This window comes from Mus pahari, chromosome 17, assembly GCF_900095145.1.
Source record: "Mus pahari chromosome 17, PAHARI_EIJ_v1.1, whole genome shotgun sequence".
In the NCBI taxonomy this organism is placed as follows: domain Eukaryota; kingdom Metazoa; phylum Chordata; class Mammalia; order Rodentia; family Muridae; genus Mus; species Mus pahari.
Window position 1 is genome coordinate 37,622,150 of NC_034606.1, and position 22,371 is coordinate 37,644,520.

At 44.9% G+C, this 22,371-nt stretch overlaps 1 protein-coding gene across 3 annotated transcripts in view; it reads right to left on the bottom strand.

Annotated features, from left to right (window-relative positions):
- Positions 1 to 1,674: 1,674 nt before the first annotated feature.
- Positions 1,675 to 22,371, bottom strand: part of Kcnk9 (potassium two pore domain channel subfamily K member 9) — a 40,978-nt gene continuing 20,281 nt past the window's right edge. The window contains exons 2-3 of one of the 3 annotated variants that reach the window (XM_029531095.1): positions 8,274 to 9,242; positions 1,675 to 3,122 (exon numbers count right to left, since the gene is read on the bottom strand). In XM_029531095.1, the coding sequence (XP_029386955.1) occupies positions 8,317 to 9,242 (926 nt within the window). In that variant the 3' untranslated portion in view covers positions 1,675 to 3,122; positions 8,274 to 8,316. Of the gene's footprint in view, positions 3,123 to 3,148; positions 9,243 to 22,371 lie in introns of those variants that run through there. The other 2 variants (XM_029531094.1, XM_021217227.2) reach the window with 2 other exon arrangements.

The following is a 22,371-nucleotide window of genomic DNA, read 5'->3' on the forward strand; positions in this document are numbered from 1 at the left end:
GGGGCCAGTAGGTAGACATCAGCCAGTACAGCACAGAAACTGTCCCCAGAACTGCAGCTCACATCTGGAACTCTGTCATGCTCTCTCAGTGAAATACGGTAAGGACCCTTTAAGAGAAGGGCTTTGGTTACTGCGGTTACTGTCCCACTCACATCCATGCCATTGTTTGTGGGGGTGGGGAGCCCACTGGATGGATGATAACTGGGTAAAGGCAAGTTTTTTCAATAAGAAATTCACAATACAGCTCAACCTAAGAAAGGATAAGCCCCTAGGAAAGTGTAGTTGGCCTATTCTTAGGAACCTAGCCCATCTTGAAATGACTTGACCTTGTCTCTCCTCTGACTTCTACCACCAAAATGTCAGCAAAGAGTCTAGAGTCGGGTGACATGGGTTTCATCTCTTCTGTACCAGTGTGTATCTAAGAGATACCTGCTTCTGTCCTGGCCATTCCATTTTCTATAGAGGAAATGAGAAATAACTTGCCAAGGCCCTGTGACCCAACTGAATATAAGGAAGAAAGGGAAGGAAGGGCTGGCTCTAAGGAAGATGCCCCGAGGCCCCTCTCCCCACGCCCTAGCAAGCTGCAAAAGGCAGACCAACACTGTTTGCAGAGCCAAAGCTCTCCCTGAAGTTTACAAGACCCTCTCTTACCCCACCCCACCCCACAAATCATGTGTGCTCTCTTGATACCAAGTCTCCCCCAGAACTGGATTGGAGCCTCCAAAGAGGTCAGGATTCAAGAGCAATGGGAAGCTATAAAGCCAAATGAACCAAGTTTACTCAGGGCCCTTCCTCTTCTCCCACATCCCTCCAGACCATAAGCTAACCCCCTCTGGCAGAGCTCTTCAGCATATTAGTTGTCTCCATGTTGAAGGTAGGGGAAGGGGAAGATCAAGCCCACCCCTCCCACTATCCACCTTTGTGTCCCCACACAATTTCGGACAAAAGCAAGGTATCCTTTGAAGTCAGATCCTCAGCCCTGTGTCCTAGAAGGTCAGTTACAGCAGCATCTGCAGCATAGAGCTCTACCCCAATCCTTCCAGAACCATCCTTGGCAGGGATGACAGAATCGAGCATTTCTGTGTTCTAAGTCATTCTCAGGTCTACCTCTCAGGGTCACACAGTGGTATTGGAGGGGGTCCAGCAGAAGCCCTTTGTCCCGTGCAGGCGGAAGCCACTTTCTGCCCTGTACATGGATCTGCTGGCCATGCCAGAGAACTCACTACCGTTGGTCCTGGGTGTGTCCTCTGGGATCCATTGGTACCAAGATGATGCCTGAAGATAAATGTCTACAAGGTTAATAACAATTACAGGCTTAAACAGCACATGGTTCCCACCTTAGCCTTGATATTAATATAGGGAAAGGAGTTGGCATCTCCACCAGGTACATTCCTGGAAGTTGCTCCCCTTCGTTGGGGATCCATGCAAAGCCTCCTCCCCAGTGTGATCCCCACCCCTGTGATTTCGTAGGCTCCTCCCAAGCCCTCCCTCCTCCCTCTAAGGCATGCCCTTGTATCACTTTCTGTGTTTGAGGCTCCCCTCCCATCCCATTCCACCCCACCCACACACTTCAGTACCAGCCCTCTGGGATCCACAGACACCTGGCTTGGAGATCCAGTCTTGCAGCTTTTCGGAACCTTGTCAGCCACCTGCTGAACGGAAGTGCTCTGGCTGCCCTCCTCCCCACCACCCACATGCCCCGAGCTCGCGCGTGCGTGCCTACAAGACTTGCTTGGTGTTTCATCTGTACAGCGCTGCACCAGAGTGGCTCAGGAGTTACAGTTACAGTTTGGTCCCCCACAAAGCAACAGCCGGTTGATGCGAAGGGAGGCCCCGTGCTGGGCCAAGTGGACATACATTTCCGGGAGTAAAGCAGGTGCTCGGTAAACACTCACATGTAGTTCTCACAAGCACCGTGTGCAGTGTGAAAACAGGCGTGGAAATGGAGGGGTAAATCCACCACCCACCTGTCACGGACAGAGATTGGTCCCAGATGTGTAAAATACTGGCCCCAAGCAGCTTTCGGCACACCCAGCTGCTCTGGGGATGGGAGAGGGAACAAGAAGCAGGTGTTCTTGTCTCTCCCAGGGCTCCAGAGGTGCAAGGTCTTGTGTCATTGCGCATGATTCCCCCCAGCCACCCTACCACCCTCAAGAAAATGACACTACCCCACCTGATTCCCTTGTGATGTTCCCATCACCAGATCCCAACTACTACAGGGAGAAATATCCCAGCATGCTTCTATAGTCTGAAGATGTTCCCACCCCTCCAAAGCTGAAGTGCCTTGCTGTGTGGATAGCTCCTGGACCTATTGGTAAAGGCTCACTCAACTCCCAAGGCACGTGCAATTGAATAGCAAGCAATGCAATGCAAACCAGGATTTGGGTGTTTCCAGGGGTTTGCATTGGAATACCCCATGTCTACTTCAGCCAGATAAGTCATGCTTGGACCTGCTTTATCCTGGGGCTTCCCTCCCCTCTGTGGGCACTTCTTAACTTTCTGCACATAAGGCTGACCCATCGGGCATTTGCTTCTCAGTGTGTTCACCCATGAGAAGCAAACACACAGGAACACAGAGGAGGATCCCATAGGGGATTAAAGAGGGAAGGACTAAGGCATTTCATCTCTGCCTCCATGTTGCTTAGCAACAGGGATACCCTCTAGGAGGGCAAGCAAAGGTCGCATAGCCATAGCAGGTATGGGTCATGGGTTGGAAGGGAAAGGAATGCTCTAGTATATGCCAGAGCAAACATCTTGAAGGCAGAGATAACAAATGATGGCCTCTTGATGGGCAGGGCAGGCTAGTGACACGACAGTGAGGCATGTCTTCTACTGTAGTGAATGAGAGATTGTGTGGTGGTCATCGCCACTCATGAGGTTGCTGCTAGGTGCCAAGATTGCCCAACAGGTTTGCAGGCAAGGGACCCTACAAGGAGCATGTCTTTGTGCCTTCTGTCTAGGTATAGCTGGGCCATTCCCACAGGTGATTAGGGGAAAGGGTGCTGACACTCGCCCCTCGTGGAAGAGGTCCCCGGGAGAGGTCAGAAATCCGAAGCCTGCTTGGGCTTCACAGTGAGACCCAGCATCCATGGACGCCTCTCTTGAAGATGCAGTTAGGTCCCCTAACAGAGGAAAACAACATTTAATATGACTTATTTATTCACAACAAAGCAGTAACCACAGAGGTCCCCAGAGAGACAAACATCAAATGCATAAATCAGGGCTAAACAACATCAACTACATCATTTTCTTGTCAACAGTTCCTCAAGCCGAGGGAACAAGCAGACGACAGCAGATCATAGGCATTCTACAAGACTACGGGCCTGGGGTCCTCAAAAATATCAATTATCAAGAGACACAAACACAGTGAGGAAGATACCCTCAATTGGGGGGTCAGGGAACAACAAGACAAGCAGGTGTGGGGTGTGATCTTGGATGGCATCTTGGATTCACAAACAAGTTCAGCAGGACATTTTAGGGACACTTGGGGAATTCTTTATACAGTTTATATTATTATATTAGATATTCTTATGCTAAGTTTCTTAGGTGTGACAATACCATTACTATGTAAGAGAATGCACTTTTCATGGGAGATATACAATGTTATATCTTTGGCTGAACCACCTAAAAGCTGTAGACACCTTGATTTCTTATCTTCCAACCATCTCAGGGTTGAAGGGAGTACTGAGGTTGGGGCTCTGGGTGAGAGGTCTAGGGAATCCCATGGTACTAATCTATCAACTTTTCTGTCACTTTCAGACATTTTTTTTTTTCAAGGTTGGTGTCAGGGGAATCGTGATCATATACTTTCGTTTTCCTGAAGCAGCAACCTCTACCAACACGTAGTCAAGATGGGACCACAGAAAGTCAATCTAAGCCTAGCATTTTCGGGAACCCATGATGCATTGTACCATGGTCCAGTGCTCTGTGTCAGCAATTGTATCTTTTCACCAGCTCTCTTTTAGCTAAGTTTTTTTTTTTTGGTGGAGCAATCTTTATGTGTGACCAGATCATCCAAGCCAAAGGTCCTTGTGGGTCAAGCTCATCTTATGCAAAAAATCCCCACCATAATTGTACCATCAGATGATTAAAGAGAAAGCTACAGAGGCTCAAGGAATAAAATGACTTCCAAGAGCCCAGTGAGGCAAGGCAGAAGAACCAGTCCCTGCCCTACCACTCTTCCTCATCGAGGATGCCTTCTGGTCCTGATAAGACCTTGACTCTGGAGGAAATGCATCTCCCATTTTCAGAACTAAGTCACAAACTCACAGATGCTGACAAGCTAAGAGCTGGTAGAGTGAACACATTCCAGCATGCATCTCAGACCTCATAGCTCTGTAGACGCTCTCCATGAGTCTCTGAATTGGGCTCATTATTTTAGGAAGAATATATGGAGGTAAAGCTGGGAGCCTCCATGATGGGTAATCATTTCCTGAACTTTCTTTCTCTCAAAGCACACAGACAAGGAAGATCTCTGCGGAGCCCTTCTCCCTCTATGTTCCAGCTGATTGGCACTGGGATTCAAGATCTGTACAGTTTTCATATCTGGATGAAATTGATAAAAAAAAAAAAAATTCCCTGTCTCAGCTTATCTCCTCTCCAGATGTCTCCTTCATCGGGTACACAGAGAACATACAGGTGTGCCCATCTCACTATGGCCATACTGAAGCCAGCACCCCTGTGTCAGTCAATCACCCATCACGGGCTGAGGTCTTAGAGGCTACTGCCTTGGCCTCAAGACTGAATGGGGCAACCAGGAAGAGTAGAGCTGGTCCCAGTTCGGGGGCTAACCGAGAATCTCAAAACCCAGAGAGAGAAGTTCTCTTGAAGTTCAAAGTCTAACAAGCAGATGGGTGAGACAGCACCTCTTCCTGGGATGGGTACCTTTAAGGATCCAAGTGGGATGAACACTAGAAATCAGCAAGCCCAGAGCTCTGGGTTACTCCATATCGTTGCCTACTTCTTACTGTCCTTGATGAAATAAAGATGGAGATCACTTAGTGAAGAGTTCAAGTGAGTCAGATATCTTAAGTATATATATATACAAGGCAAATTAACTTCCAGGAACTGGACAGCAAACCAGCCTCCAGTTCCTGAGACTGAATCCCTTCTGCAAACAACCTGGCATGAGGTCTGTTGAAGGGGTTTGGTTAACTGGAGGGAAGGGTACAACAATCACTCGGCTGAAAGAAGCTGCCAAGTGTACAACAGAAGGAGAGGGGGTCTTGGCCAGAGACATAATAAAGTCCGGTAACAGGGAATCTTTGGAATGCTGTGCAAAACATCGACAAAGCAGCTAGGACAACAGCAAAAGGAAGCGTGAAGACCTATATTCTTTACACGTGACCTCGGATATGTTAACTCCCCTAAATCTCAGTCTCCTCCTCTGAAAATGAGGGAGCCAGTAGAGCTCCCCCTGCTTTGAACCCCTGCAACTCTACTGGTGGACTCTTCATAGAAATGGCCCACTCCCATCTGGTAAAACGGAGAGGCCTTCAGAATTTGACTCCTCCCTGCTCTCACCCCAAGAGAGCACATCAGTGGATGTGCCCAAAGAACAATCTCACCAGGACCTATGTTAAGGAACCAATCAACCATTGGAGAAGATCCACTTATAGGGAGATAAGCCAAGACTCATTCCCTCCCTCAGTGCTCTTATGTTGAGCTTGGAAGAAACAATCTGGTGCCCTTCCTTCCAAAGCTGAACTGGCAATTTAGCCAAAGACATGGGAGGGCTATAAGGATGATAACCAAGTACAAGTTGCTATATTACTTCCATCAGTAGCTATCAAGTAAGGAGGAAAGAGAATTCACTCTACAGCCCTTTGCCTTGCAAAAGGAGAGGGTCACTTCTGTGAGAATATAGAAGGTGTTGTCTATATTCCTCTGGGAAGAAGAGATGTACCTGTCATTCAATCCTTCCCACACAATGGTCACTGTATGACCACTTTGCACAGATACATGAATGGGAAGCTAGCTCTAAAGATAGGCTGAGCCTATGTCCCTCTAACTTGACTCCTGGGCCTAACACTTGGCCCTGTAAAGACACCGAGCAGAATCCATCCTCCACCGTAGGACTGAGTCAGGACACCTTGGTGTCGGGAAGTCCACCTTCTGGACCCTTCTGGGTAGGGACTGAGAGTGGATCCTTGGTTCTCTCAGTGCCTCAACGCCATGTACAGATCAGAGGTGATCACACATACCTACCCACCATTTGAGAGAAAATCTTACAACAGTCTCAGGGGAACTCCTACATATGTTCCAGGAAACCTCCTCCGAGGCATAAAGTACTCTGCATGTAGGCATCAGGAGTGTCACATTTGTGACCCGAAAGAGCCAACCATCTCTTTGCAGAGCAAAAAAAAAAAAAAAAAAAAAACATTCAAGAAGAGTGATTGCTTCTATTCTCTGGACAGACTTGAGAGCCCTGTGCAGGGCATTCCACACAACAACATCTCAAACAAGTGAACTGAGAAAGACCTCGAAGTTGGAATATGTCAACTTTGGCCAAGAGAGTCTAAGGTTCACAGACTCCTTTTGAAGGTCCCGTGTCCTAGACGAAGGGGATATTTCAACAAGGGGTGTAGCATTAAGTGCATGCATTGACTTTCCAGAGGAGTCCTGGATGCTCCTGGTTTCAGCCCAATGGCACACATGCTTGGGACTGGTGGCATTTGGATGCTGTGTCCTTTAAGAAATCTTGAAGACCAGTAAGTGCGCTCCTTGTGCGTGCGTAGTGTAGCCAAAGCCCATTTCCATCCAAAAGTCAGGAACTTCCAGTGTACGAAGAAGGAGTTGGGAGGATGAGTGAATGGGGTGACTTTTAGAGATGGTGGGGATGGCAATGAGAGAAATTAGAGTCCCTCAGTGACTATGGAGGCCAAGCTGCCCTCGGACTCCTGTGATTGAAAGGGCCTGCTTATGATGTGCCATATTCTCTAGCCTAAACTGTCCCCTCTAGGGTCATCCTTTATTGAGAGTGGGGAGGAATTTCTTGGCTACCTAGACGAAGCATCCCCTGAGCTTGACAAGTTCCCAGCGGGCCAAGATACAGCCTCTAAAACTTTCCTGAGACCAACGTGAGCTTCTCCCTATTTACAGATCAAATGCATTTAGAGACACTCTTTCCTGAAATATATACCTCTCTATATATACTTAAACAAGGAATGCCCTGTCGCTTTCTTATTAGGAAAAGAAACCACATCATCATTCTGATACCCATTCTCATCCAAGCATTCCAAAACTGGGATTCTAATCCACGCAGGTAGAGACTTCGCAGAGCTCTCCCCATCATAGTCATTCTTAGAAAGAGGGAAATAATAAAATAGATACTCTTGGGTCCCAACTATTTTCCTGTTTACCTTGACAACTCCAGCTGCAGGAAAAAGTGCTGGAACTAGAAATGCTGAAAATTCAAAATGTCTTCCATAAGTTGACACTAGTGGCTTTAGACTACTCCTCTGTGATCTCTGCTTTCTTGTGTCACTGATGCATAGCAGTTCCACAAAGTGCATGATTTCTTAAAGAGTTCGTTTAAACTGGCAAGGTAAACCCGATCCCTGTGGTCTTGCCCACCTACACCCTGAAGAGAAGTGAATGAGCTTTAGACGCTATGGCCATCTGATTCATCTTGGGTTAAAAGTGCTTTGTGGAATGTGCTCAATTTGGCAAGGTTGATAAATCCAACCTTGCAGGTTTGGCTGGTTTGGAAGCAGCCTCGAGGAGACTGTGAATGAAATTGTATGCGTGAGAAGGGAAGTGAATGCCTGATCCTTTCCACCTTGCTGCACAGCACACCTGCACACAGAAGCGCACACGCTCATTTTACACACGCGTACACACATATTACACACGCGTACACACAGCCACCCAGTCCTCGGGGGAAGAAGAGAGGAGTTAGGTCGGAGACATCACTACGGGTAGGCAGTCAAAGGCTTCAGTTGGCCATCCTCCCAGCTCTGTCTTGGTGCTCCTGTTCTCACATCTGTCCTAGGAAAGCCACCCCAGAGAGAGGAGGCAGGGTGGGGAGAAATGTAAGGCATAACTCTGGTGGGGAGAAAGGAAGGTATCCATGCTTCATGCTCAGGTGCGAGCTTCAGAGAGGATGGGCCTCTATTTTCCCTTTGGACAGCTCTGCCTGGCTGGAAAGGCCGGAAAGAAATGAAAACCAGGAAAGGAGGGAAGAGAGAAAGGAATGATGATGACCGTAAGCACAAAAAAAGAGAATAATAATAAATAAGGAGGGAAAGAGGAGTTGGGACAATGAAACTTACATCTGCATGACAAATGATTCTTCCGTGTACTTCCCTCCCATACTTAGATGGACTTGCGACGGAGGTGCAGCCTATGGTCCCCGCAGGTGTGCATTCCAGGAGGAATGGCGCCGAATACGGACCGGAAGTAGGTGTTCCTCAGCACATCTGGAGGGATCTCTTCAACCCTGCAGGAAACGGTGTGGACGGTAGCCCGGACACTCCTGATAGTAGCACCAGCAGCCACAACAGCAGGAGCAGGAGCAGGCGCAGGCGCAGGCGCAGGAGCAGAAATAGGAGCAGTAACAACAACATTATCGACGACATCATCATCATCATCATCGTCATCATCTTTACCCCAGTTGGTACCAGGGAAGCAGAGATAGCACAGGGTTCTGCCGTATTTCCTGAGGAAGTACATGGCGTGGTGCCTCTTGCGTCTCTGAGGCGCACGGACAGACACTCTGCTTGGATTTCCGGCAAGAATTTCTGCAACTTCTCCCTCCAGTAGCTCCTCATCGGTATTCATGGTCAGGAATCGCAGGACCACGAGATTGAGGAAGGCACCGATGACGGTCAGGCCCACCAGGATATACATGAAGCTGAAGGCCACATAGAATGGCTTCCTCTGCAGGGCACCCTTGGCCTGCAGGGCCACAAAATCGCCAAACCCTATAGTAGTCAATGTTATGAAGCAGTAGTAGTAGGCGTGGAAGAAGCTCCAATCTTCGCACTGGGAAAAGGCAGCTGCTCCAAGGCACAGGGTGCCCATGCAGGAAAAGAAGCCGACGGTCACCATGTTCTCCATAGAAACTTCAGTGTTGCGCATGCCACAGCACTTCTTGATACGTTTCAGCAGGTAACGCACGAAGGTGTTCATGCGCTCGCCCAGGCTCTGGAACATAACCAGCGTCAGGGGGATACCCAGCACAGCGTAGAACATACAGAAGGCCTTGCCAGCATCGGTTCCAGGTGCAGCATGTCCGTATCCTATGAAAAGGAGGAGAAGAAGAATGGGGACAATAGTTAGGAAAGGTTTCTGTGGGGTTCAGATACAGAAACATCAAACATTTCGAACAGACAGGAGATTAGAGCATAAAAGATTTTTAAAAAGAAGAAGAAGAACCATTTCAAGAGTCACATGAGCGCCGGGTTAGGAAAATGTCGCTACAAAGGAATTCGCTGTACAGATTAAGTACCTCTAATCTCAAAATGTAAAATCAAAAGTGCTACAAACCCCAAAACTTTATGTTTTGTTTTGTGTCAGAGTCTCATGTAGTTCAAGTTAACCTCAAACTCACGCAGATGAGACTGGCCTGGGACTCCTGATCCCTCTATCTCCACCTCCAAGTGCTGGAATTGTAGACAATCGCTCTCAAGACATTATTAGTATCAACATGGTGCCGCAAAAAGAAATTTCCATACAATGAAACTTTGTTTGATCTAAAAAATCTCCTTAAGCTACTTATTAGATAGGTGTGAAACGCAAATGGAGCATGCCTTGACGCTGGAGTCACTCCCCTAAAAGATCTCATTATATAGACACAAAAAAAATCCCCAAATCTGAAAAGGTCCCAAACCCCAAGCACAAAAAAAAATAGGCTGAAGCATTTTGGACAAGGGTTTTTTTCTCAGCCTTAACTGCCACCTAAGAGGCAGAGAAGACTCATTTGAGAAGACTCCCTTATACTAGTTTGATATCTGATAGACTGTGAGGCATGTCAATGTTCTTAGAGTAATACAGCATACTTATTCCTAAGTGCAAACACCCAAGAGAGAAAATGGACTATTCCTACCACAGATCCACATAAAGAGGGAAGACTGAAAGAATGGATGCTGTGGCCCACAGGAGGCTGACTTCTCATGTGCCATCTCTATCTAAAACTGTATAATGACCCTAAGCAGATAAGAGTAATGACTCCAAGCCCACAAACAAGAAAGCCAATAAGTGACTTAGCAAGTGAACTAAACTGGCATCTTCAGAGCTGGAGCCTGGTATTTTTGTCTGCCAAAAATGAGGCTAAAAGCAAGAGTCCACATTGAGAGAAGTCATAGCAGAGCAGGAGGAACTTTTTCTGTTGTTCACTTTGTCCAGGGATGTATCCCCACACCAAGACAGTGTCTCTAAGGTAGAACATTGATCTGGTAATAGAATTTAACCTTGTATCAAGAGTAACCCTGATACAGAGAGAACACACAACCCTCAAAGACCTCAGTACCAGTTCATTCTAGTCCAAGTTCTGAAATGAATATTGCCCAGAAAAGGAAAAACGAAAAAAATATCACGGAGGATGTTTGGACTGGGAATTTGGAGGCTAGAATTCAAACCCTGCCCCATGAAGGAAGGTGACATGTATGCTTCCCCAAGTGACATGCTCATGGTCACATACCACCTTTATTATGTTATATCCCAGAGAGTCTCTGTCAACTGACATGTGGGATGATGATGTGTCTGTAGGTAGACTGTTGGGCAGATCTTCTGAGGTCAGAGACCTAAGAGAACCTACCCAACCCGAGTCTCCCTCCCACTCCTGTTTCTATTCTACCCATATTCCTCTGCTGTCGTTTGTCACCTTTCCAGAAGATGTGACTTCATTCTCTCTAGTCCCCAACCCCATCCACCCCCTCCATCACTGAACTCTGTGGCTTCAGATACCCCTCATCCATTACAAAGGAAGATACAGGGCATGATGCAAAGTTGGAACCAGGCCAGAGTCGGGAGGCAGAAAAGCAGAGAAGGACCTCAATGTATATTTTGATACAAATCGCCCAGTGTGAAGAAGGAAGGGAGGAAAGGATTGAAAATAAGCCACACACAAAGCTCCAGGGACAAAGAGATATTCTAGAGGGAAAGATAAAATGAAAATGGGAGAAATGGTGGCTTCAAATCAACCACACATTTGGTAAAAGACAAATTGACAGAGTCAGTTATCTCTGCAAACTTAAGTAAGATAAATTTAAAGAAAACCACATACCAGTCACGTTAAAAAGAAAGCTAATGAGAGACCTGCTGAAAGGCATACGGGGGGGAAAAAAAAAATGGCACAACAGATTCTGCAAGGCCAACACCTCTTAGACTACTGATATCTAACCATAAACAATGAAGGCCAGGAAGCAATTGGAGCCGTGTCAATAAAGAGTCAGGGGGAAAAAACCATTACCCCAGAATCCCATGTCCAAAGGAAACGATCTGCATGTTCAGCTTTTCAGAGCTGGAGAGTGTAAACACCATCAGATCGGCACAGCATACCTACTGGAGGAGGGAGCTCTTCCCCAAAGAAGACACCAGATGAAAATTTAGGACTTCAGGGGAAAATGAATCATGTGTTGGGAAATATAAAACGCACAGCTGTTATTTCCTCCCCTCCCCCCCCCCCGCACGAAGCTCACCTGCAGAGCAGACACCGAAGCCAGATGGAGTGGACTCAATAAGAACTTAACAGTTCTACGTGAGATATCCTTAATGCAGGAAATAAACATAGCATCATATGACTCAAAAGCTTGAGTGCTGGGTCCCCTTATCTGTCACTCATGTTCTTCAAGGATAGTTCAAAGAGTGCTCCCCAAATCCTCCAACAGAAGCTTTTTTTTTTTTTTCCTGTTTTTTAATTCAGACAAGCTCTCACTCTCTAGTACAGTGTAACCTGGAACTCACTCCATAACCTCCCCTTGAATTTACAGAAATCCTCCTGTCTCAGCCTCCCAGGTGCTTGGATAATGAGCATGTGCTACCACTCCAGGCTTTCAAAAGCCATCTTTGAGTTCACACTACAACACAGTCTTGCCCATGGGTCAAAATTGGTCCCTACAGCAGGCCAGTTCAGCTTGAAGCTGATTGACCCCTTAGGGAGAAGAGTCAGCATCCTCCATTCCCCAGCCTCATGTTTATGCTTGCCACGTTTGCTGTGACTGCCCAGGGCCTGGTGCCAGCTAAGGGTGCAGTGCGTAGAGAAGGTAGTGTTGGGAAATTTGCTGCTGGAGAGGAGTAAAATATTTATAAAGGGCAGAAGGGGGTTTCTGACAGTAGGGATTAAAACAGGCACAAATCGCAATAACAGATGACTCAGGGTGGCTTTGAGAAGAGATATGCTAGGGAAGGGAGCTAACCTTGGCCCCTTGTGCTTCCAAGATGGTTCCTACTTCAGCCCATGATGCAGCTAGCCTCCCATCTACCCTCCTGTAACTTCCTAAATTCTCTAAACCTTTCTTCCCTTTTCTGTAAAAAAAGGACATGAAGTGAAGCAATCTCTTTAGGTTACCTAGCGTTTTATAGTGTGCTTTCCTGCATTTAGTCTTTCCTCTGGAAGGAGGTATCAATGTTTGTGGCATTCCACGCTAAGCCATTGCTTATTCACAGGGCCCTCTGTGTTCTGCAGAGGGAAACCTGGTATATTGTTTTATATAATATAAAAAGCATACCCCCCCATGTGTACTTTTCTTGATTCCCGGGGTGGGGGGGGGGAATAGGCTTCTTTTAACTTTGTATCTTAAGTGAACAAAGGAACCCCAAATACACTTTTTAACATGGAAGTGTGCAAAGCATGAATTTCTCATCGAACGTGGGCAAAGGGAAGGGCTGAGATGTCTCCCATCTGTAAAGGGGCCACAAAACCTTGTCTCACCGGGCAATGTTGTGCTGCTGAGACACCTGTCAATGCCCAGGCTGTGATGTGAGTCCATGCCAGACATAAAGTTGCCTGGGATGGGACACATTTCGGCCCCCAAGTATCTCAGGCTTGGATCCACTGCATCTCCATGCTTTGAGGAAAGGCTGGGGCTCCCTATCATCCTCCACACAGGCTTGGATTCACAGCCTCTCACTATGCTTTTAAGAAAGCCTGGGGCCCCCTCTCCTCCACAGAAGCTTGCTTTTTTACAAGCAGAGAGAGGAAATGCTGTCTGCAAAGAGCCCACAGGGTGGCAGGATGGTGGAAGCCTTAGCCTGTGGTCTCTCTCAGCCTGCCACCAGAGGTGCAAGGGTGCCCTCTGGCGGGTGATCTGTCACTGCAGAGCATGAATGCAAGCATAGGTCCCCACACCTGCCCAAGTTCCCTCCTGGGATGTGTGCAAGAATCACAAGGAAAAGTCACTAAAGTTTTTTGTTTTCTTTTTAATGGCAAAAATGTATGTTACCTGATGGATTTTTCTCTCAGAAAGTACCATCAATCAATGGAATGTTGACAGAGATAAAAACTAAAACTAGTAATGACCCGTGTTTACTGATAGCACGTGGTAAAACCTTTTTACACTCGATAACTCATCTTCTGGGGAAAAGAGGGGGCCCTTTCCAGGTAGCCAGTATTCTCCTCTACATGGATGTGGTAGTGTCCATGATCTTGGGTTTAGCATGTTAGCTTTCTAAGCTCCCATGTCAGGCTGATCTGGGCCTTGATCCTAATTTAGCCCCTGTTGTCAGCCACACCCACAGTGCAAATGAGGTGTCCCCCTTGGTCAGGAAATGGAAACACAGGTTCTCCTATTGGTCTTCTTGTTGCACCCACATAAAACCTTCTCTTTCTGCCGTGCTTTCCTGTATTCTCCACCATCCAAAAATCTCTACAAGAAAATGTGGAGCGACAAATCAAAGACTTATAAGAAAAAAAAAAATAAGAATAGAAATCTGGCTGATGTTCGAGAAGTCTGTGATAGGAGAAGAAAATCAGTAATAGTTGGAACCCACCAGGACTTGGGTTGGGATGGTTCAGTGGGAAGGGTTACACTCCCTCCCTCAGCCAATAGTGTTAGGCTCAGATGGCTTCAGGTCAGTTATAGTGTAGCAAGACTTGTGGGTGATCAGAGGTAAGCAAAGCTCTGACCTTGACACAGGGAAACCTCCACACTTTACAATATCATCTCTGGTAATCTCTCTACAAAAGTCCATTCTAGAAGCTAGCCTGTATTATTTGCACTGACTTCTGTTTTGCTTGTGTATCTCTCTCCAAAGAACCACGAGAGCACTGGATTTCCAACCCCTGAATGAAGACTTAAGCTTACAGCCTTACTATATGCTGGTTTATGATGCAGTGTCTCTTTGTGGGCTGTGATAAGGCAAGGAGTTGGATGGATTCCCAGGGTAAGGCAGAAAGGTCCCCAGAGGTAAACATCTACCTATTTGAGCTTCTTGGTTGAAGCTTCACAGGAAGAAAACCATGCTCAAGTGGAATATTGTCCTTGAGAGCCTTCCCAAAAAAAAGCAAGGATGACAGTTGCTGGGGTGGACACTTGTGCATCTGTCACAGCTAATTCCCATCAACCAGCATTGTGAGACACCACGAGCAAAGGGTAGAGGCAGGCATTGCCAGGGGACGCATGATAACCATAATTGCTGCATGATAGCAGTTAGAGACGGACGATCCTAGTCCTAATGGACTTTCTCCACGTCTCAGCTATATAACCTGGGTAAGACATCTAACCATGTAGGGATGGAGACATCAAAGCCCAAGCAAAAAAAGAGGTAAAACTATCCCCACCCACCCAATCCTGATTATCTCCTACACTTCCGATTATTTTTAGTGTCCTTTTTGCTTTTTAGACTTTTCCCCCTTTAAAAATTACTGGCTATAGGAGTAAAAATTCACATAATAGAAAGAAACAAGAGAAAACAGGAGATCAGAACTGAGGAACGTCTATGCACCGTCTTTACGCTCAGACCTGGGAAAGTTTCCTTATGTTTCCCAAATCCTATTCCAAAATACTTCTTCCATGGCTGAGAGAAAACTTCACATAAACAATTATTTTTAAAAAAATGCTAACGCTAGTCTATTGCCAATAGCATTCTTCATAAGCATCATTTTTAATTCATCCGCTCCAAGTAAGAGGCGCCACAATTTCTTCACCTAAATAGATGAAGTGTGGAATGTGTCGGATTCTAATTTGCTTCCATTACTAACAGCCATTTGTATTTTAGCCAAAAAGCACACAGTTCCTAGCCTCAGAGGTTTTATCCCAAAAGCAAAGGAGAGAAATCAAGTAAGTGCCAGCGAATGGGCTGGACTGTGTCCTAATGCCAGTGAGATGTGCCCTCCAGTGGCGTGCCCAGCGTTGTTAGGTGATCGCTTCTACTTCCTAGAGGAAGAAGTATTTCGAAAAATCAATTTATTTGCCTTGATCCAATGAATTATAATCAGTGAAACTAAGATGGCCACCATGGGTTCTCTTCTCGGGGTGTTAGGTGCATGGGTGTATAGATGTAAACAGAACTGCTCAAATCCATAAGTATATAAAATGTTCCCTGGCGGGGGGGGGGGGNGGGACTGAAATAAATGGAAAAAACACCTTGGAGACACACAATGTTTCATGCTCCTGGGAGATTTGGAGGAAGAGTAAAAATGGCAGAAAGATTATCTAAAGAAATAATAAACAAAGCCTTTCAAATTTTAATGATAATGTTAATCTGAACATCTAAAAAGCTTAACATAATGCCAAGAAGGATGAATGCCTAGATGCACCACATTTAAATTGCTGTAAGTGCAAGAAGACAATGATACAATGTTAAAACAAACAAGAAAAAAAAAAAAAAACCAACTCATTGTTAGGACTCCTCAACAAGGTCCATGAATGATTCTTATTTCAAAGGCAAAGTCCAGAAGACAACGGAATGACATGATCAACATGGTGAAAGAAAATGTCAACCAAGGATTTCATATCCATTTAAACTATCCTACAAATTCAGGTAGGTTAAGATGTTCTCAGACAGTGAAATGACATTGTCAAGGAGCCAAATGAAAGTGACAGTCAATCAAAAATTTTATATCCAACTAAACTATCCTCCTAAAAAAAAAAAAAAAAAAAGACACTAAGACATTCCTACATTAAAAAACAAAACTAAAACCAAAAGTGTTCTTTGATAACAGATTTTCACTCCAAAGAATATTTTTAAAAGTCCTTCTGATTGAAATGAAAGAACTACAGTCAATAGTACAAATTCATGAAAAGAATAAAAGAGTGGCAGTAAATATATAAGAGCATCAGATGGCTTTATTCATACCCTTTCTCCTTCTGTATAAAAGATAACCACTTAACTTATAAAGCAGTGTTGAAGGCAGCAACTTAATTATAAAGCAATGATAGATAGGTACATAAATATTTCACTTGTACAACAATAATGAAAGAAGAAAGGAACCTGTTAGGGGGAAAAAAAAAACTTCTGTAAACCACTGAAGTTGTAAGATACTATCATCTCCAACTAGCTGGTTTTAAAGAGGCCCATTGTTATTTCCAGAGCAGTTACTAAGGAGCTAATTCAAAACACAAAAGAAGCAACAGGAGAATGGAAATGACACACTTTCCGGTCTACTTATCACAAAAGAAACCAGTTATGGAGAAATGAAGGAACAAAGGAACACAGAACACAGGCAGCAGAATGGCAGATTTAACACCTTCCAGATCAGTAAGTACATTAAGTGTAAATTAACTACACACTCCAATCAGCAGTTGGAGGTTGGCAGATAGACAAAAACAAAACAAAAGCTACAACCCAAAGGCCATAGTCCAATTCTGCTCTCTATAAAAGAAACACCTAAAATTCAAAGACATGAGCAAATTTAAATAAATAAAAAGAATAGACACGAGGCATGTTCTGCAGACTGCGCACACACACCCCAAAAAAACGAAAACAACAACAAAAACCCGGCACGTCTGCCCTAGCACCAGGTAAGAAATTGGGTCCAAAATGAATGCTATCACTAGATACTAAAGAAGTGATAAAAGAGTTGGTGTTTCAAAAGATGCCACAATCATAAATGTGCATATATTCCAAACATAGTGTCCTGATACAATGGCTACCTAAACCTTGTCCCAGGCTCAACCAACAGCCACCCATTGAGACTGTCCTTCCCATTTTCCTTTGAGGAGACCTGAAAGTCTGTAATTTTGTATTCCCTCTCCAAGGTCCTGCATAGAACATGACTCTAACAGGGGCTTTCCATGTTAGACAGGAGCCACAGAGAGCTCAACTCTGGACCTCTGGCCACTGTCTCCATGAGTGGCACAATGTCTAGTGACCAACAAACTTGATGCCTCACCCCTTATTCTCCAGGGCCCAGAATGGAGATGAGTGTGTGCTATACATATGTGTCCAGTCCAGGATGGAATGAGGCCATCACAAATCAGTTGCCCTGGAGTGGAACCTGGATCCTCTTTCTTCTCTGGGGTAGCCAGGCAATTCCTTTGGTCTAACAGTTCCCAGAAATCCTGGTTCCTTTTCTTTCTCTTTCAGGGCCATGATTTCACCAAACCAGTACATTAATTCTTCCACAGTCTCATTACACTATTTTTATGTCTTCTCTGTACTCCAGCCTTGAGGTTCCCATTGCACTACTTCCTCCTCTGGAGCAGGCTACCAGAGAATATGAAACTTACCATTATAACAGCATAAGAAAAACCCAAACCCAGAATTGCCATGAAACCCAGCTTCTCCAGCCCTAAGAGCATAACCAAAAGAGGCAGGGAGCAGGAATCCTGGTAATAAGTATACATGCATGAACATAGACACATTCCTGCCCAGAGCTAGAAATCTCCAACCTCCTCAAAACCAGAAACATACAAACAGAGTGTGGCATCTTTCAGTAGAATAGCATCTTGATGTAAATTAGAAAGAGGAGCTAATGCTTACTATATGTGTGAACCCCCAAAATACCCTGTTAGTGAAGAGGCCAGACTCCAAAGGCCAAGTATCACACAGGATAAGACTGAGCTCCACAGAGACAGAAGATGAATTCATGGTTGTAGGGGTAGAGGAAGAGACAATGGAATGTGGTGTCTGACAGTGATACATTGCTTTAAGTGTTGAAATGCATACAACTAGACAGAGGTGATTGTTGCTCGATGTTGAAAGCTAAATACAAGGGCTGGTGAGATGGCTCAGCGGGTAAGAGCACCCGACTGCTCTTCCGAAGGTCCTGAGTTCAAATCCCAGCAACCACATGGTGGCTCACAACCATCCGTACAAGATCTGACTCCCTCTTCTGGGGTGTCTGAGGACAGCTACAGTGTACTTACATATAATAAATAAATAAATCTTAAAAAAAAAAAAAAGACTTGCCTCTCCATGTTATTCCCTAATAAATCTACACCTCCAGGTTACAAGCCTAATAACCCCCAATTAAAAAAAGAAAACAGAAGTTAAGTTTAAAAAAAAGAAAGAAAGCTAAATACAAACTGCATGCTTTCCAATAGTTCTATACTATGTATTTTTGCCTCAATTCAAACAGGGACAGGATAATCAAACATTGAATGAAATGATAACACAGTTGGGAGCAACAAAGAGTGTCCCAGAAATCCCATATTGTGCCAAGCCAGGTGTCCCACACAGCTTAGGACTTGGCACATGGACTTGCTTGACCTGATATCTGAAATCTATTGTTCCTATCTCCAAACTTACCCTCTCTCCTCTGCCTCTTATCATACCACCAAGATTTTGTTCTCTGTGGAATACAGATGCCCAACAGATGATGGTGGTGACCTCCAAATACGCCTAGTGTGAGTCAAAGATACTGTAAGTCAAAAGTGCAATGAATATGCCTGCTGAGCACTAACTCGGTAGCACATTACACCACAGGGTCTTTGGTCTTTGGTTGTCATGTGGACTGACATCTTCTACTCCTTAGATTATAAACAAAGTACTATCCCAGAAATCAGAGTTCCTCCTTATGCTCACATGGGAGCTGTAGAATCTTCCACCCCTTAGACTATAAACAGAATACCACCCCACAGAGCACTAACCCAGAGATCAGAATTCCTCCTTATGCTCACATGGCAAGTGGGAGCTGTAGAATCTTCCACTGTCTAGACTGTAGACGGAATACCACCCCACAGAACATTAGAATAGAGATCAGAATTCCTCCTTATAGTCACATGGGAGCTGTAGAATCTTCCACCCCTTAGACTATAAACATAATACCACCCCACAGAGCACTAACCCAGCGATCAGAATTCCTCCTTATGCTCACATGGCAAGTGGGAGCTGTAGAATCTTCCACTGTCTAGACTGTAGATGGATTACTACCCCACAGAGCACTAACCCAGAAATCAGAGTTCTTCCTTATGCTCACATGGCAAGTGGGAGCTGTAGGATCTTCCACTGTCTAGACTGCAGACAGAATGCCACCCACAGAGTACTAGCCTGAGAGGAGATAAAAATGCAGAATTTAAATTGTTTTTTGCCAATCATATATTACATTTTATCTATGATGGAGTCGAACCATAATAAGTTGAGACTGTCTGTATGGCTAAGGAAGAATACATATGTGTAATAAGGATTTCCCCTGCTCTCCTTGGTAACTTCTCACGCCTAACATTGAAACCCCATCCCTGCATCATAGAAGGAGACTTGACTAATGCTACCTGCCCTAATGTTTTTCTGGGGAACCTCATGCTGAGAGCTGGGGGTAGGGTTGGGAGTAATTAAGTGTCAACTTGTTTATCTTCCAAATGGAGGAATATGAAACTTACTGGTATTTGGGGAGTCCCTAAGAATAAAATCACTGGTACTGGCAAATGTTACTGACCCCTAGTGCCCAGGAAATCCTGCCTCTATGCGGTAAGGTCTAAGGCCTTTCCAGACCTAGCTGTCCAACCTTCAGTGGTCACCTGGGGCTCTCTAAGTCTGATGCTACCAAGACTGCAGAGCCCGGTCTGGGCTCTTACTCTAAATTTGTGTCAGCCTCTGAACTTGGTATGTCAAGATCTGAGGAAGAACTCAGCTGTCCACGCATATGTGAAGATGGTTTACTGCCGTATCTCATGAAGTTTGTAGGACCCCCATCTGTCATCTCCATAAAAGCACGCCTCAGCTACTCAGGGATATCCATGCAATGCTATGCAGAAGCAGTGATCTGTGTGTCCATTACCAAGTCCAACACACACCAACTACTAACATATTAATGAGGTCACAACTATCAGCCCTGTAGTTTCCAAAGGGGCAGAGGTCATTCATTGTCTTAATATCATAAACACGCTGTGTCCATTTTTATCATTAAAAAAGTAAGAAGAAAACAGGAAATATTTTTTTGGTCTTCTGAAGAAAGTCTAAGGAAGATTGAGGTTGCTTCTTTCATCCCAGCCCTGGACCAGTCTTGATTTACCCACTATATACAAACTCTTCACTTATTAAACATTCAACATTCAAATCAGAAGACTTATGAGGGCATACTTAAAACCTGTAAAACCACTCTGCAAATACAAAACAGCATTATTAGCTCAAGTAAAATACATCTTCTTCAGCACACAGAGGCCTATGCTGAGTACACACCACCCCCTCCCCCCATGCTAGCCAGCCCCACTCTCAGGTAACAGACTCCTGACATTTTCTGCTCCATGTTGTGTGAGGACTCACCTGATGCCCAAGTTCTAGAACCTCAGAGCACAAAAGACAAACTGAAATCCCAAGTACCCTCCTATTATTACCCGTGGGTAGCGGAGGCTCAGAAGTGTAGAGGCCACATGACAAGCTAAATAGAGACCTAAGATGTGCCTAACCCAGTGTCCCCAACCTGTGGGAGGTGAGAATGCTGTCACTGAAGAAAATGAAACCATCCAGTTGGAGCTAGTTGAGATTGATTCAAATTTCCTGTATAAACAGCAGGGAAGCTGGAACTGTTTCTATTATTTACATGAAAGGCATGAGCCATCAAACCTTTGGTACCCAAGGTCCATAGCATTGAGCTCACATCTCTGCAGTTGTCAAGGAACAGAGCTTCTAGAAAAGAAGCCAGCCTCAGAGCACATCCAGATCCTGCCAGAAGTCTGTGCCCGATAGGCAGATAGACAGACATTCTCCTATCTATTGTCTAGCTCCCCATATCTCTTTCCCCTTTTTAATCAACTGCCCCTCAGTAAACCAGATCCATGACTTTCTGGATGGTCCCTATAAGACCACAGAGGTCTTCCCTACTCAGGCCATTCCCCAAAGCTCTTCCCTCAGCTACAGTGAATGCAGAGAACAGAAAGACTTCTAAGTGGTCCTCAAGCTGAAAATCGATCTCCAAGAGTCTTTTTGCTCAGATGTCTATCTGATCCCTTCCATCTCTTGTCATAGAACCCTGTTCAAATCTTTTCAAGCCTCTAGGGATATTATGAGATTAACACAGTTGACTGTAGATGTCAAATTCATTCTCAGTGATGGTCGCTAGTAAGGAAAGCAGATTATCAGTGTATCTTGCATACCATCTACTTTGGGGTTCAGTACAACAGGAAACATAGATTACAACATTGGGTGCACATGGGTAGATAGATGAGGGATGAAAGAATGGCTTCTTGGAAATTGATGAGTGGGCCAATAGATGGGGAAGTGTGTGAATAGGTGATACATAGAAGGTGACTTGATAATAGATGGATACTGTTTGAAATATGGATGGAGGTACAATGGATAGAGAATTGGTGGATAGATGAGAGTTTGATGGAAGATGGAGAGTGGATGGATGGATAGACAGATAGATGAATGGATACATGGATGGATGGACAATAGATGAACAGGTAGATGTATGGAATAGAAAAGTGAGAGGATAAATGGATGGACTGATGGGTAGTTATGGGATGTATGAAAGAAAGATAGGTGAACAGTAGATAGACAGATGAGTGGATAATGGATAGATGAATGGATGGATGAACATTGAATAAAAAGATGAATGAGTGGGTGAACAAATAATGGAAAGATGGATAGATGTGTGTTATATGGATGGAAGACGGATGCATAGATGCATGGGATCAAGTTAAAAATGGATAGATGAATAAGGGATGGACAAATGGATAGATGGGGAGTGGATAATGAAGAGATGAGTGGATTTGCACATGGAATGTGGGTGGAAGGTGGATTAGTACCTAGATACTGGCAAGCAAAAGTAGACAGATCACTAGATGGATATATGGAATGTAGATGGAGGATAGATGGGCAGATGGGTAGATAGAAAGATGATTAGCCAAATAGTTTAAATGGGCAAATGAATGGAAGGGAGAAAATGAGTAAGCAAATAGGGAATGGCCAGGGAGGTGAGTGGAGTCAGATGGAAAACCTATGAATGAACCTACTATGTCAGAATCAGAGTTTCCTCTCCTCTTCTATTCTCCTATCTCAGATACTGCTGGTGAGCAAGCTGACAGTGATGAAAACTGGGGGTTAGAC